At 46.6% G+C, this 15587-nt stretch overlaps 1 protein-coding gene across 1 annotated transcript in view; it reads right to left on the bottom strand.

Moving 5' to 3' along the window:
• The window catches only part of AOAH (acyloxyacyl hydrolase), a 151219-nt gene that overhangs the window by 74789 nt on the left and 60843 nt on the right, over positions 1-15587 (bottom strand). Inside the window, exons 8-12 of the mRNA XM_058678363.1 lie at positions 10986-11046; positions 9978-10048; positions 8804-8852; positions 6440-6488; positions 1810-1904 (exon numbers count right to left, since the gene is read on the bottom strand). Coding sequence (XP_058534346.1) covers positions 1810-1904; positions 6440-6488; positions 8804-8852; positions 9978-10048; positions 10986-11046 — 325 coding nt within the window. The remainder of the gene's footprint in view (positions 1-1809; positions 1905-6439; positions 6489-8803; positions 8853-9977; positions 10049-10985; positions 11047-15587) is intronic.

Below are 15587 nucleotides of genomic sequence, written 5' to 3'. Positions count from 1 at the left end.
CAAACACCCGTAATGTCCAGGGTTGGGCCAGGGCCTCTTGGAAGTTACAAACTCAATCTAGGTCTCCCACATTGGTTATAGGAATCTAGTCATTTGAGCTATTCCTATTGCCCCCCAGTGTCTGCATTAGCAGGAAGCTGGAGTCAGGGGTCCAATCTCTGTGATGTGGGATACAGGCATGTTACCTGGTGTTTTAACACTAGGCAAAATGCTGCTCCAGAATACTTGTTTAGATAATTTTTCTTCCAAAATGATGTTAGAGTTTTCAATTAATCAAGAATATTCTGTAGTCCTCATGTAGAGCAATGACTTGACTATTAGAATATTCTTGAGACATTTTTCCTTGCAGAAAACGCTGCAGAGGCTGTTTCTGAAATTAAGTGTTCAGGGGTAAGTCTAATGGCAAATGTATTTTGCCTGTTAGTTACTGCCCTGGTTGTTTGTTGGGCAGAACTGTTGCACAATTTTCCTTTCGACCCCAGAGAACAAGCAACAAAGATAAAAATAGACTAATGAGAATATTTTTGAACCTGGGTTTGTCTAAGTCTTCTGGGACACTAGATCACTGGTGAGGGGAGGGGGATGGGGTCATGGTGGAGCCTGGTGCCTCCCAGGGAAGGGAGCCTTGGCCAGCCCCTTAACTTAGGTTGCCCTTCTTGCCCTGCCATGGCAGCATCTTTCACCCGGGTGACAACAGGAGGTATTTAATTTCTGCTGTCACTGTCTCCCGCCATGGGGGCACCTGGTTGCAGGCATGGGTTCATGTGCCTTGGGCCTGTCCCAGGGCAGTGGATGTTTTTGGCCTAGGAAGCATGACATGTGCTGGGGTGTGCCATGCACACTGGGATTCCCTGCACAGTTCGGGTATTGGCATGAGTCGGGAAGAAGATGGACCCTCTGATGATGTGGGTGAGGAACTGGGAACATGCCGAGTTGCCACATCCTCCCCCCATCAACCATCGTACATTTGTCCCTCAGGTGCCAGGCTTCCCATGGGTGGCAAAAGCTGCACTCAGTCAAGTACCTGCATATAACTTTGACACATCCTCTTCTGCATCTTAATTCATCTCTGGATTACTTCTAATACCTAATGCAATTTAAATTCTGTGTAAATATTTAAACAGTATTGTTTAGAGATTAATGGCAAGAAAAAGTCTACCTTTTCAGTGCAGACACAGCTATCAGAGGCCAAACGCTGTAGAACCTGTCAGCAGCAATGGGACCTTTTAGGGGAAACACGTGAACCGTGGTAGGTTGAACCTGAGTAACTCGACCAAGCAGGCCAGGTATACTTCTGAGCTGATCTCCAAGGAACATGTGCCACTCTCTTGCTGTGCCTGACACCTGACACGCCAGTCATCTCTGGTTTTGCTCCCGATACTAGCTTCCTGCCGATGTGCACCCTAGCAGGCCGCAAGTGGGTTCAGGTAACTGGGTCCCTGGCACTCATGTGGGAGATCTGGGTGGAGTTTTGCTTGGTCTAGATTTGGCATCTGGGGAGTGAATCAGCAGACAGGACACCTCTTTGCCTTTGTCTGCTTTTCAAATAATAATTAGTGCCACCATGATTTAGGAAGGGAGAGTAGTCTTGTTTTCCTTGGGGCTGGGTCCTGAGCATTCTGGGCTGGGTGAGAGGGAGAAACCCTCTGCCTGCCTGGCACAGAAGCACCTAGGGTGGTGCCTTTGATGGCACATTTTGCTGAGGATGGGAACTTGCACGTGTTTGGAGTTGGCATTGCGTGTAGAGAGAGCAAGGGCAAACACACACAGGCTGGCACACCCGGGACAACTGCTGCCAGGATTACTCACCACAGACAGCTGCGAAGCTGTGAGCCATTTGGGAGGGATGTGAAAATGAGCGCCCGCCGAGTCTCCCAGCAGAATGATCCCTCTGGGCTGTGAACCTAGGCAGCACGGTACGATCACAGTGTTAGCATTCTTAATGTTAGAGTTCCCGTATATTGTTGTCCTGATTAAAAGTTCATAAATGCATTCACCTTGCATTGAGTTCTAACTTGTAAAAGGTTTTTTATGTATGTTCTCTGCCTTTTTCCCTCATCTTTTTTTTTTTCCTATAAAATTTATTTGAAGGTCGGAGTTGCAGGAGAGAGGAATGAAGGTAAGTAGAGAGGTAAGGAGGGAGGGCGGTAGGCAGGGAGGAAGAGAACTAGGGTGGAAAGGAGGATTAGTAGTGAGGGAGACAGGTAGGTAGAGGGGTGAGGGAGGGAAGTAGCAAGGGAGAAAGGGGAGAGTTATCCAGAGGCAGGGAGGAGTTCGGTGTATGGAGAGGAATGCTCAGAATGAAGTACGTAGGAAGGAAGGAAGGACTGACTTCTGTAGACAGAGAGGCAGAGAATGAACTGTGTAGCCAGGAATGAAGAAGTGGAGTAGAGAAGGATGGAGTGAGGTATGTAAAGAGATGGAAGGAGTGTGGTATGAAGAACAGAGGTAATGAAGAAGTGAGATACACAAGAAAGAGTCAGCTAGGGAGGAAATGAGGGGCGTAAGCGGGATAAAGGGTGTGAGGAAGTAGCCAGGAATAAAGAGAGTATTGAGAGTTGTAGAGATAGAGGGGTGGGTGTCTGGAGAGGAAGTAAGGGATTGAAGAAAGTAGAAAGGCAGGGAGTGAGGTATGTAGACAGGACGGAAGGCATTGAGGTGTGATCGTTTGGGCTAGAGAAGGTATGAGCTTTTTAGAAAGAGATGTAATAGTGAGGTAGGTATAGGAGTTAAGGAGGTAGGGAGAGAATGTGCTAAGTAGAGGATGGATGGAATGTGGTTTAGAGGCATGGAGGGAGTGAGTGATGGGCGTGCAGTATCTGGAAAGGAACACAGGGAGTCAGGTGTGCAGAGCAGGTAGAGGGATAGGACGGAGTGACATGTTGAGAAGGACTGGGGTGTGTAGACAAACAGGTGGAGTGAGGCATGTAGAGGCAATTGGGAATTGAGACTGCTAGAGGAAGTGAGGTGTACGGAGAAGGATGGAGGGGATGAAGCAGCAGAGGAGGAGGAAGGATTTAAGTGTAGAGAGGCAGGGAGTGAAGTATGAATGTGCTCGTGGAAGGTGTTTGGTGTGTAGAGAGGGGTGGTGGGAATGAGGTACCCAGACAGTGTTGGAATAGTGTGTTGTGTAAAGAGTCAGAGGGAGTGAGCTATTTAGAGAGACATGAAAGAATGAGGTGTAGAGAGAGAGTGTTTGTGAGGTATTTAGGGAGATGGTGGAAAAGAGAAAATCCCACAAGGATTGATGTGTGTACAGGGGAACAGAGTGTGAGGTATGTGGAGGAGAGAGAGGGAGGCAGGGAGAGAATGACATGCATCCAGAGGGATACAGTCAGTCAGGTGTAGAGAGAGGAAAGGAGGGGAGGGAGGCAGGGGGCTAGGCAGAGGGAAAGGAGGGGAGAACAGAGGGATGGTGGAAGGAAGGGAGGGATGTTGGTAGAAAGCATTGAAAATGTAATATGAAGAGATGGAGTGAGTGAGATAGAGAATGAAGAAAGGATTAATGTTTCTAGACAGGAATAGAGGGAGGGGGGGATGTGGAGAGAGGGGGAGGTTGTGAGATATGTCCAGATGGAGGAGATGCTGTGTAGAGAAGGATGTGGTTAGTAAGATATTCCCAGAGGCTTCTAAATACATAGAATGTAAGTGGAATGAGGGGCAAGGAGGTACTGAGGAGCAGGATAGAATGAGTGAGGAACGCAGGGAGGATGCAAGGGATTGGGGAATGAGGTATGTAGAGATGGACAGAGGAGCACACCCTGTGGAGAGGAGTGGACGGAGCGTGGAGAGCAAAGAAGGAACCAAAGTGTGTATAGAGGGATGGAGTTGATGAGGATTGGAGAGAGGCAGTGATGGAGTAACATCTGGAGAGGGACTGCGGTGTGACTGAGAGGGTGGGAGGCAAGGAGAGAGGTGTGTGGATAGGCAGTTTGGGGTGACGTGTGGCGAGATTGATAGAAGTGAGGTATAGAGAGAAAGATGGAGGGTAAGAAGGGGTGAGATATAGGTAAGAATGGAGATAGGTGAATAGAATGGGTGGCAGGGAGGGAAGTATGAATAGAGAAGTGTAGGGAGGGCTGGAGGAGTCAACAGAGAAGCAGGGAGTTAGGGTCTCCAGTGAGACATGTAGAGAGGGATAGAGTTAGGTTTTTAGAGAGAGGCAGGGATGGAGTGGCTTATGCAGGGATGCAGACAGGGAAGGAAAGAGTGAGGTTTATAGAGGAGTGGAGAGGGATACAGTGAGGGAGGTGTTCACGGGGGTTTGGAGGGAATGGGAGATGGAGTGAGGTATGCAGAGAGGGCTAGAAGGTCAGGGAAGTACTGAGGCAAGTAGAGTGGCAGGAGTTGAATGAGGCTGAGAGGAAGTAAGTAGCGTAAGGCTAAGTATGTGGAATATTTTATACAGATTGCTAGAGGGAGTGAGGAATGCAGAAGCAATGATGCAGTCAGGTATTGGACAACATGGCACATGTGGAGAGGGATAGACTGAGGAGGGTATGCAAAGAGATGGCAAGAGATTAAGTGTGGGGCCCAGCGGCTAAAGTCCTCACCTTGAACGCCCCAGGATGCCATGTGGGCGCCGGTTCTAATCCTGGCAGCTCCACTTCCCATCCAGCTCCCTGCTTGTGGCCTGGGAAAGCAGTCGAGGACGGTCCAAAGATTTGGGACCCTGCACCCACGTGGGAGACCCGGAAGAGGTTCCAGGTTCCTGGCTTCGCATCGGCGCAGCACCGGCCGTTGCGGTCACTTGAGGAGTGAATCATCGGACGGAAGATCTTCCTCTCTGTCTCTCTCTGTATATCTGACTTTGTAATAAAAATAAATAAATCTTTAAAAAGAGATTAAGTGTGTAGAGTGGAATGTAAGAGAAAGTGACATGTAGCTAGGGGGGTATGGAGAGAAGGATGCAGGGATTGAGGTGTTTTGAGAGGGACAGATGAAGTGAGATGTAGAGAAGAGTCAGTGAGGTAGGCAGTCGGTGGGGAGTGAAGGATGGGGCAGTGAGGGGGGGAGGAAACCTACCCCTATGATATGAAGCGAATGATGGCTGAAAACATTCAGCCTTGCCCAATGCTTCATCCATCCCCTGGAAGAACCAACTGGAGCTTCTGCAAGCAGAGTGGCATCTCTTCTCTCCACTTCCCAGACTTGAGTGAAGTGTGAAAATCTTACCCTCACCATATGGTTTGACCACACAGGTAGAGACTGAACTGTCCAGGCATTCCTATCTTGGAAGGGGTGGGGTGGGTGGGAGGCTTCCCTTAAGAAGCCTGAGGGTCAAGAGTTTCACTTGGATGTGCACCTGTTCACACATCTGTTCTTTAGTTCATCCCACAAAGGATTTCTCAGCTATCTAAATACACAACACAGCCCCCCATTTTCCTTCCATCTTGCCCACCCTTCTGAGAGCTTAAAGACAAGTACATTTTAAGTTGGAGAAGGCAAGAATTATGATTACTTTTCCCCATGAAAATGCAGAGCCAACAACAGCATTCCCTATGGATACCGTTTCATACCTTGGCTGTTCCACCTCTGATCCAGCTATCTACTTGGGGAAGGCAGCAGAGGATGGCTCAAGTCCTTGGACCCCTGCACCCCCATGAGAGACTCAAGCAGCTCCAGCCATTTGGGGAGTGAACCAGCGGATTCTTTGCTCTAAAGCTCTACCTTTCATGTACAAATAAATAAAGCTTTTTAAAATGAAAGAAAATGCAGAGTCAACTGAAGCCCTTAGCAATAATAGTTGTTCAGGCAATACTTATCGAATAAATGGGTGAAATGCCACCAAAGAATACCATTGCCCAAACAGAGTGATGTTACCGTTGGGTCTTGTTTAACATTGTTTTGAGCATCACCAGGAGCATTTTTAAATTATGTGAGTGGTGAGGCTTGTAACGTACTGTTGGCATTTGGGCTTTTAGGGCAAGAGACTTGCTCCCCTGTTTTAGTTCAAGGCTATCACTTGGCTGTCTGCCTCAGTTTGTTCAGACATGCATTATTAGCTCAGCTCAGCTCAAAAATTCACTCCATATTAATGCAAGCCCCGAAACCTGACCCTGCAGCACACCAAGAAGGAAATGCAAAAAAATTAAATCATTCATTTGTGGCTTTCCTTGGGCTGCTTATTTAGCCACGTCCTAGATTCCTGCTACTCCCGTTTACGCCCTGCAGGCTCTTCTGCTGTCCTCATTCTGGTTTCTAAACTGCAAACACGACAGCCAATTAAAAAGTCATTTTGCATTTTTCACATTCCACCTCTTTCCCCACACCATGTCCATGTCTTTTCTCGATCTGTCCTGAAAAGAAATGTAGATCGATGAACCCCAAATGAGCTCTAGCATCAGGCACTCCCTCGCAGAGGCAGCCTGCTCATTTCACTTTGACTCAGACTGGGGAAGACTATTGTAGCAAGCACCTGGGCTTGTGCAGTTCCTACCTTCACAGAACTTCTTCTCGTAGGGGATGCCATCTTCAGGATCCACACCCTGGGAGGAGAATTGTTGAGTTAGCAGTGATAAGACACCCATGCTCTCTTCCCCGACTTCAAAAGCAGAAGAGCAAATTGGTAAAGTGCGCTCACTCCTTGTGAATCCCTAGTCCACAGTGGCAACACTTCCTGCAAGTCACACTTAGAGGAAATGGGGGACAAAAGAAGGTTCCAGATGGGGCTTCTTACCCAGAAGGCTGCATAGCATAGCTCTGGGAGAGCTTTCAGACCAGGCTCTCATTTCGTGGCTGAGGTGCAAGGCAGGGCGGGTTCTACAGTCTCTGAAAGGGAAGTCAAAGGGTCCCAGCATCTTCCTTACCTAAAAGTTAATATCCTGGGGCAGGAGTTCTACCTGTCTGCTTCCTGTCCTCCAGCCTCATTCTGAACCCAAGGAGCACTGGTAATATCCCCAAAAGATTTCTTTCTGATCACAGCAGGGAGGAAGTGCTGTGGGTAGCTAGTGGTAGAGGCCAGGGCTGCTGGCCTCTGCAGACACAACAACAATCACCCAACGCAATGGCAACAGTGCAAAGGTTCAGAAACCCAGAAATGTGTTTGGCACTGTGTATGGAGGTGGAGGAGTGGACGGGGGGAAACTAGTTGCTTACAGCAAAAGCTGCTCCTTAGGGAGTAGCTGGTCCCTGCCAGGGATGCTAACACTATTTCAAGAAGGAAGGGCTTGCTTGTTGGAGAGACATTGTTGGGAATAGTATATTCACTCTCCTGGACTTGGGGCTTCTTGTCTATTAAAACATTAAAGATTCTGAAAAATCTGGAAGTAAATACAACTGTTTGTCTTTATTTGACTCAAGACTTCCTGAACCTAAGTGAGTGATGAAGCCCATAACCCTAGGCCTATCCACATCACCCTTAACTCTAGGTTTCTGGGGCCAGTGCTGTGGCCCAAGGGACTAATCCTCTACTATCGAGTATTGGCAACCCATATGGGCTCTGATTTATAGTCCAGCTGTTCCATTTCCCATTTAGCTCCCCAATTATAGCCTAGGAAAGCAGTAGAGGATGGCCCAAGTTCTTGGGGCCGTGTACCCACAGAGGAGATCTGGAAGAAGCTCCTGGCTCCTGGCTCCTGGCTCCTGGATTTAGATTGGCTCAGCTCCCACCACTGTGGCAATTTGGGGATTGAACCAGTGAGTAGAAGATCTGTCTCCATTTCTCTGTAAATCTTCCTTTCAAATAAAAATAAATAAATCTTAGAAAAAAACGAAAACCTCTCCTTCCTATGGACAGTCTGGGAGTTGCAGACTTGATGGTTGCTCAGCCCTCTTCTTGTTCATGGCTGATTCTGAGAGTCATGTTTCCTCTCTGGCCTAGCAGAAGGATGTAGGGGATGTGCTTTTGTCCCATTGCTGGCTACGAGCACCGAGTCTGACTTTCAGGAGTTCATAGATTTCCATTGGTCTTTGCTTAGTTCTTCACCTTATATAGAGAAGCACACTACATCCAAAACAGCAGTGGGACCATGGAGCAAAGACTGCAGACCAACCTACTCATCCACTCACCCGCCCCCTTTGTGTTATAATAGGACAATGGAGCTTGGGTTATCAGAACAAGAGCTGCCTTGGGGTTTGATACATTAACCTCTGGGGGAGAGGTTTGCTCTTTGCCCATGAAAAGTCAGTGTGACTGAGAACTGAGTTGGGAGAGCTGGGGCATAGGCATCTGTCATTTTCTCCATAACCTAAAGCCATTGGACCCAAAAAGTGTATTGGGTGATTAGGCCCAGACCATTAGTGTCCCTGAGGGTGGCTTACAAGTCTACAAAACTTGGGCCTGCTGCCCACAAGCCAATACCTGGTCATTTGTCCCTTTTCCTTCCCTTTTCTGTATATGGAAGCTGCCATACCACTACTTACAGCGAACTAAGACATCACCATTAGGAGCCTTGAGATGTGACTAGTGGGATAAACAGAGGGTCATTTCTGCTCTGCCTGGCTGGACTTATGTAATGGAAAACACTGGCTACACCAAAATGGTGACAGTATAGGGTTTGCCCCAACTAGCTGCTTGAGTGTCTGTAAAATTGCTAGTATCACACTGTTCAAAACGTAAAGGGATTGGATGTGGGTGACCTTCAGCACAGCTTAAAGGAACCATGACAGCCTTAATTCTCATTATAACATTAACACTCTTCACATGTGACTGGAATTCTATACACATATTCCCAAGCAACAGGAAAAGTGCTGCTTTCATCTGCGAGGTGCTTCCATAGATCTTGCCAAAGCAAACAGGCAGTGGATTTTGGGAGATGGTAGAAATAAAGAAAATGGGTTAAATTTGATTTTTGTTGCTTACCCAAATACCATTACAGTTCGAATCCTGATGTATATCCCAGTTGTCCGGCCTACAGAGAAAACAACATTAGTGTTTGGCATATGCTTGTCCCTCAGTAGTATTCGTTTCAAGAATGAATGAATGAATGAGTGTTACACAGAACATCATGCAGGGATAACAGAGGAGTTTCTGGAAGAGTGCCACATGCCACTGTGTGCTGTTGGTGCAAGAAATCTCCACACATCCTCTCCGCACTAATCTTGGTTTGGATGTTGGGTGCGAAACCCTGGGCCAAATCCAGTGGTTTTCATGACTGACTCTTCGTGGGCTCTATGGCTCTGGGATGATGCTGTGAAACACGGTGCACATCTGCCAACAATCTCACTTAGATAGGCAAAGCCATACAAGCGATACATCTAAACAGCCTCACCATCTGGTTTTCCTGCTGCTTTTTCTCTGCAGGCATGGCTAAGTCATGGTTGGAACTTTCAAATCCAATCTCATGCAACCCAGGACCAAAGTGGTTTCCATTCATTTTCATTCACGTGTCCTTACTCCTTCAGGGCAGGGCCACCATTCTGGTGCTTATCCGGTGTGCGGAACTTGTGCAGTAGGCTGGGTTAATGTCCACAATAACCATTTCCTTGCCTGTTCTTCCCACTGACTTGTATAGTCCACAAGAACAGGCATATTTCTGTTTCCTTGCCACCACACATCACAGAAAGTGTTTGGGTGGTAGTTGGTGTTTAGTAGGCAACTCATGGAAACATGAAGAACTGTTGAACTTTCTTAACATTGGAATGTTGGGATGTGGTAGCCTAGTGGCTAAAGTCCTCGCCTTGCACGCCTGGGATCCCATAGGGGTGCTGGTTCATATCCCAGCAGCCCCACTTCCCATCCAGCTCCCTGCTTGTGGCCTGGAAAAGGAGCCGAGGATGGCCCAAAGCCTTAGGACCCTGCACCCATGTGGAGACCCAGAAGAAGCTCCTGGCTCCTGCCTTTGGATTGGACCGACTCAACTCTGGCCATTGCAGCTGCTTGGGGAGTGAATCAGCGGATGGAAGATCTTCCTATCTGGGAAGCAGAAGCCCCTTTCTGAAGTGAGTGTATCTCCTAGGCTAGGGCAAGGACCCTTGCCTCCTGCTGCTTTTGCAGGAGCCAGTTTTCCCAAAGCGTGATGAGCTGAGGTAGTTACCTTCGGCCTGGATAAGCTGCCCTGTTGCTGTCATTGCAGTCCCTCCCTCGCCAGTGATAGCCTCTCAGTGTCTGAAATCAAAGCACACACAGAGGGGTCAGTCCTGCTTTGATGTCTGCCACAGGAAGGCTGGAATTGACATCTGCAATTGTAAACAAAAACGCAGCCTCAGAAAACCGAGAACCACTACCAACATGACCGGGGTAAGACATGATGACCCAGCAGGGATATGTGCATATGTGAGCGGGTGTCTGTGTGTGGGGCGGAGATATGTGAGTGTCTACACGCCTGTGAATGTGTACATGCTCGAATGGGGCAGATGTGTGTGAGCATACACTTACATGTGTCAGTGTGTATGTTCACATACGTGCCTCTAGAAACAAGACCATCCAACTTCCTGGAAGCCCTCTGGTTAACCCCAGCTATCCTCAACCTCAAAAATAATTGATTTGGTCACATGATTAATCACTTCATTGGATAATTGAAAAATCTCTAGAGAAACTGTTAATTATGTGCATATAAATGTTTGACTTGACTGATTAGAAAGAACTGAGAGCCGCAATAATGTCACACGATGTTTTTCTTTAATTCCCAAGTAGCCTGCTTGATATTCCCCAGATTGTGGGGGTAGGGATGTTGTGACATTCTACGAGTTTATTGTTTCCACAAAAAGCATCCTGTCATCCTAACAGCACTGAATTACGCACATACACACTCTTTAATAAAATTAATCAAAGTAGGATTTAAAATCCTCAAAATCATTCACTTTCAAGATAACTGTCATTTCCATGAAGATTTCTAGCTGGCAATACAAAATAAAATCAGCCTGGACCAAGATGGACCGTGATGGTCTGCGTGTTATTATGGCATGCCTTAACTCCCTCAGCATTGTGAAATTCCATGTTGGTCATCAAATTAGTAATACATTCAAATAAAATTGTCTTATTAAAGAAATGTGGAGGAAGCAATACAACATTTAGTGAACATCTGGTTATTAACAATACTTACTGGGAAAATGCTGTGTTTGTCTTCATCTGCATCTTTGAATGGCACCAAATTTTCTATAGTTCTAGGAAAAAAACATAAAACATCCAATGAACTAAGAAAGAAATGATATTTACAAATTCAGATATTTTCTGATATTGCTATGCTGAGTTTATATGAGAGAAGGCCATTGTACAAATAAAAGTGAAGGTCTTGTAAAATGTGTGTAAGAACCCTACCTAGTTTTGCCAGGCTCTGTTCACTGTGAGGTCTCTCCTCTCTGTTTACCTTAGCTGTGTGGGGAAATGAACACACTGAAATGTTTTGGAGGTCTAGGGATGTTAAAGCTGAGACCCCCCCCAAATAGGAGACTGCCTTTGAGGTCTACTCATTGAACTCAACACTACAGGTTGAATTGGTGCACTTTACCTATGTGTTATGAGAGTATCTGAAGATTTTACTCTTTAAAGCTGCATAACTGAGCACTTAGTTATCATTGGCAGGCAGCTTTCCCTTCCCTGCATGAGCTGGGGAAACCAGGGATCCTGTTGTGATGGCCAAGGAAACTCAGGCCAAATTCATTGCCAGGAACATGGCACAAGAAAGTGTTTCTCCAGCACCTCACTCCCACACCATGTTTACTTTCCAAGTGGCAAGCATTACTCTTCATGTACAGCGATCTCTGGGGGTGCCACTTCCTCCTTCACTCCTTTAGTCTTTTATATACTGGTCCCTTTACAAAACCCCTTCTAAGTGAGAGGCTTGGCATGGGCTGTCTCCTGAGCACCTCCCTGGGATGGATGAACCTGGGGAAGGCAGGAAGAGGAGGAGTGAAAGGCAACTCCAACCAAGGCAGCTCACACGAAGGAGTATGTGCAAGCTACTGCCCTGCCCAGGGGTGGGAGGGGACTGGACAGGCTAGCTACAAGTTGAACCATCCCCACAAGTTGAAATACTCTTGCCAAGTATTCAGAAGCCTGTGGAAGGCCAGCAAAGGCTCCAGAGCAGACAGCTTGAATCCCAGCTCCATCTACTATGTCCTTTCTGCTGTGTGATCCTAGGTATGCCATTGAAGCTCTCTTAGCTTCATTTTCTTTTTGGTCTGTAACATGTGAGTTGTGCCTTATATACTTAGTACAAACATTCATGCATTTTACTGCCAAAACATGCTGTTATTTATCTGGCCTGTTAGCTGAATTAGGGTTTAAGGCACCACCAAGGAGGCTGGGAGTGTTGGACTTCTGGTATGGGTACCATATGTTACTTTCCTAAAATCTGAATAGCTTTCATTTCTAAGCCACATCTGACACCATGGTTGTGAATAAAGCACTACTTATTGTTAATAAAATTATTTCTGCAGAAGTGCACTGACACTTACTCTCTTGTGTCTTACCAGCTCCTGGTTATATGTTGAAATGCTCATGCATTCATTTGCTCATCATTCCACAGACATTTCTGGAGTCCCTGCTGTGTGCTAGGCATTGTATTAACTTTGAGGGAGGACTGTAAGACATTTTTCCTACATTTGATTAGCTTCATGATGGGTACAGAAGATGCTGCATCAGTAGACAACTACACCACTGTGGCTCAAACACTATTAAAGAGCTGTGTGCCCTGAGGGAAAGGATTTTCAGTTCTATCTGGGGAGGAGGTGATCTGAAGGTGAAACTAAGAAGGTGAGAAAGAATTTCTAAGGGAAATAATAAGGTGAGGAGCATCCTAGAAAGGAAGAAAAAACCCCAAGAACCTTCCTAATATAGTCTGGGTTCTGAAATTAGACTCTCTTTGTGTGAATCTCAGGTCAGTTATTTGCTTGCTTTCTGAACTAAAGCAGATTATGTAATCTTTCTGGGGTGAAATTATTAAAACATTTTCTCTTTTGTAAAGTGAGGACATGACTTTACAACATCAGCATCTTCTTCCTAAGCCTATTAGGAGTGCACCATGAAGAACTGTGCAAAACGTAGGTTAAATACCCCACAGACATTAACTGTTACTATACACAACTGAAGCTCTTAGGAAGGTTGTGCCATAGAAGTCAGGTGCTCGTGGCTGTCACATTTGGGTTTCCAGAGTTATCCCAGATCCAACCCATGGACCCTCTGTAGAGTTCTGAGTTTCTAATGGCACAGTATTCCATCCAATTTCATGTAGATGGGGCTTCTCTTCTCTATCCAATTGTTTCCAGATGTTGGAAGAGCAGGCTTGACCGAGTGAGCAATTGTACTTGCAGCTGAACATCATTACATAATGCTAAGCTATTTGGCTCCAATCCCACAACACTAGGGCATTATGACAAAAGAAAAATAGCGAGAATAGATCTTCACAGCTTCCTGCCTTACAATTGAGACCTAGGCAGCACGTGAGGGCTGGGGGCAGGTCATCTGCATGCATATGTGTCTGTGTTACACACAGCTGTGTCTAAGATGAAAGGAAAAAAAGAGAAGCTGTGGCAGGACACAGCCCATCCTGTTCTGTTCACCTTGGTGATGGAGGTGAGGAGGAAGACACTGGGAAGAAGGAAAAGCAAAAGAAGAAAAGAAGATAACCTGAATTCAAAGCACAATTCACATGCGAAGTTTTAGTCTGTAGGTATTCATCTCAAATAATACGCATGGCACATGTGTATAGAGGTTGAATGGCCCTTCAAGCACCAGGATCCCACATGGGCGCTGGCACGTCCCCGCTTGTGGCCTGGCAAAGCAGCAGAGGATGACTCAAAGCCTTGGGACTCTGCACCTGTAAGGAAGATCTGCAAGAGGCTCCTGACTGCCGGCTTTGGATCGGCTCAGCTTTGGTCGTTGTGGTCATTTGGGGAATAAACTACAGGATAGAAGATCTTTCTCTCTGATTCTCCTTCTCTGTAAATTTGCCTTTCCAACTAAGAAAATCAATAAACTTTTTTTTTTTTAAAAAAAAGCTAGATGAAATTAAAAAGATTGAAAGAGGGGACCTTCTTGACTTACCGTTGGTACAATAGTAAAAACATGGGACAGAGGCCCTGTGAATTCTGGTAAAAATTAAAAAAAAAATTTTTTTTAGAAACCTCTGACTTACACTACTGGAGTAGCCTAATATCTTATATATTTTTTTCCTTCCTTCCTTCCTTCCTTCCTTCCTTCCTTCCTTCCTTCCTTCCTTCCTTCCTTCCTTCCTTCCTTTCCTTCTTCTAATAATGTAGTAGTACCTCTTCTTTTATTCCCTCATCCCTTCATCAAGTTTCTGCTAATGCCAAACTCTGGATTAGGTGCTAGGTAGAACCATGCCACTAAGAAATGGTGTGCTGGGAGCTCCTGTGCAGCGTGGGAGACCTGGTGGGAGAACCAAGTGGTCAACAGCATGTGGTGGGGCTGACACCAGGCGGGTGGACCGTACAAACAAATGAAGACAAGCAGGAGGAGCTGGGGCACTTCCCACAAGCGAGGGACAATTCCAGGCAACTTGGAAGTCATACACCTGTGGGAAAGGAGAACGGAAGGATGAAACAGGACAGGGTTTCCTCCTGGAGGGATGTGACCAGAGGACTGACCACACAACAGAAGACCAACTGCTATTGCTTCTGGTCCTACCAATTCTGAGCTGCTGGGTTGGGCACACACAGAGGTAACTTACAGCTATCATTGTCATTATTGAATCACAGGTTGTCTTGAAAAATAAATGAGGTTGCTTCTAAGTGTTATTTCAAAGTTGCAAAGCACTGAACAAACTGTGCACATTACACTTGAAGCATGAGTTTCAGAAAGAAAAAAAATCACATTTCGGATTTTTTTTGTGGGGGCAGGGTTAAATGAATTATTCCCCCTCTTAAATTGAGCCAAGAAAATCCCCGGTCACAAATGCTCTTAAATTCAATTTTCCACAGTGGCTGAATTGGAGAGTGATATTGGCCCTGCTGGGCCCTGCTGGTGCACACCTGACACAGAAAATGCAATGATGTATTTGGCAAGGAGGGAACGGGGGTCTCAGTGTAGTAGGAGCTGGACTCAATGATTAGAAGCCCAGAGGGCTGGCTGCAGCTCAACCTTCCAGCATCTTCTCTCATGTCTGCTCTTTCTCCTCTACCCCATACTCTCTGCATTTCCCCTATTCACACAAAGGGGTGATGCTGCTGTTTCTGGGATGCAAGCCAGCACTTGGCTCAGCTGGCTCACCAGGGATCTGCCAGCAGTGGAGCCAGGGAAAATTTGTACCTCTTGGATCTCCACGTGAGTCCCACAGAGCTTTCCCTTGTCCCCTGAAAATGTCATGATAGACTGGGCAGCAGGCAATGGGTTTCGATTTCAGAAAGTTCCAGAAACGAGGGGTGACAGAACCTAAGACCAGGACCTCGGTTAAGGGCTGACTTGTGTTTATTACAAACATGTGTTAAAGTCCTGACCCCTGCTCTCCATGCATGTGACCTTGTGTGGAAATATAGTCTTTGCAGATGTAAGGAGGGAAGAGTGAGGTCATCGGAGCAGGCTCTCATCCAGTGTCATGTGATGGCAGAGACTGGAGTGATGTGGCTGAATGCGGAGGATGAGGCTGGCTGGCCACCTTTGGAAGTCTGAACAGGCAGGAAGGAGGAGCCTGTCTCAGAGGGTGGGAGCATGGCCCTGCTCACACCCAGAGTGTGGCATTTCAGAT

The sequence above is a fragment of the Ochotona princeps genome, chromosome 20, assembly GCF_030435755.1.
Source record: "Ochotona princeps isolate mOchPri1 chromosome 20, mOchPri1.hap1, whole genome shotgun sequence".
In the NCBI taxonomy this organism is placed as follows: domain Eukaryota; kingdom Metazoa; phylum Chordata; class Mammalia; order Lagomorpha; family Ochotonidae; genus Ochotona; species Ochotona princeps.
This window is presented reverse-complemented; position numbering and strand designations above follow the sequence as displayed.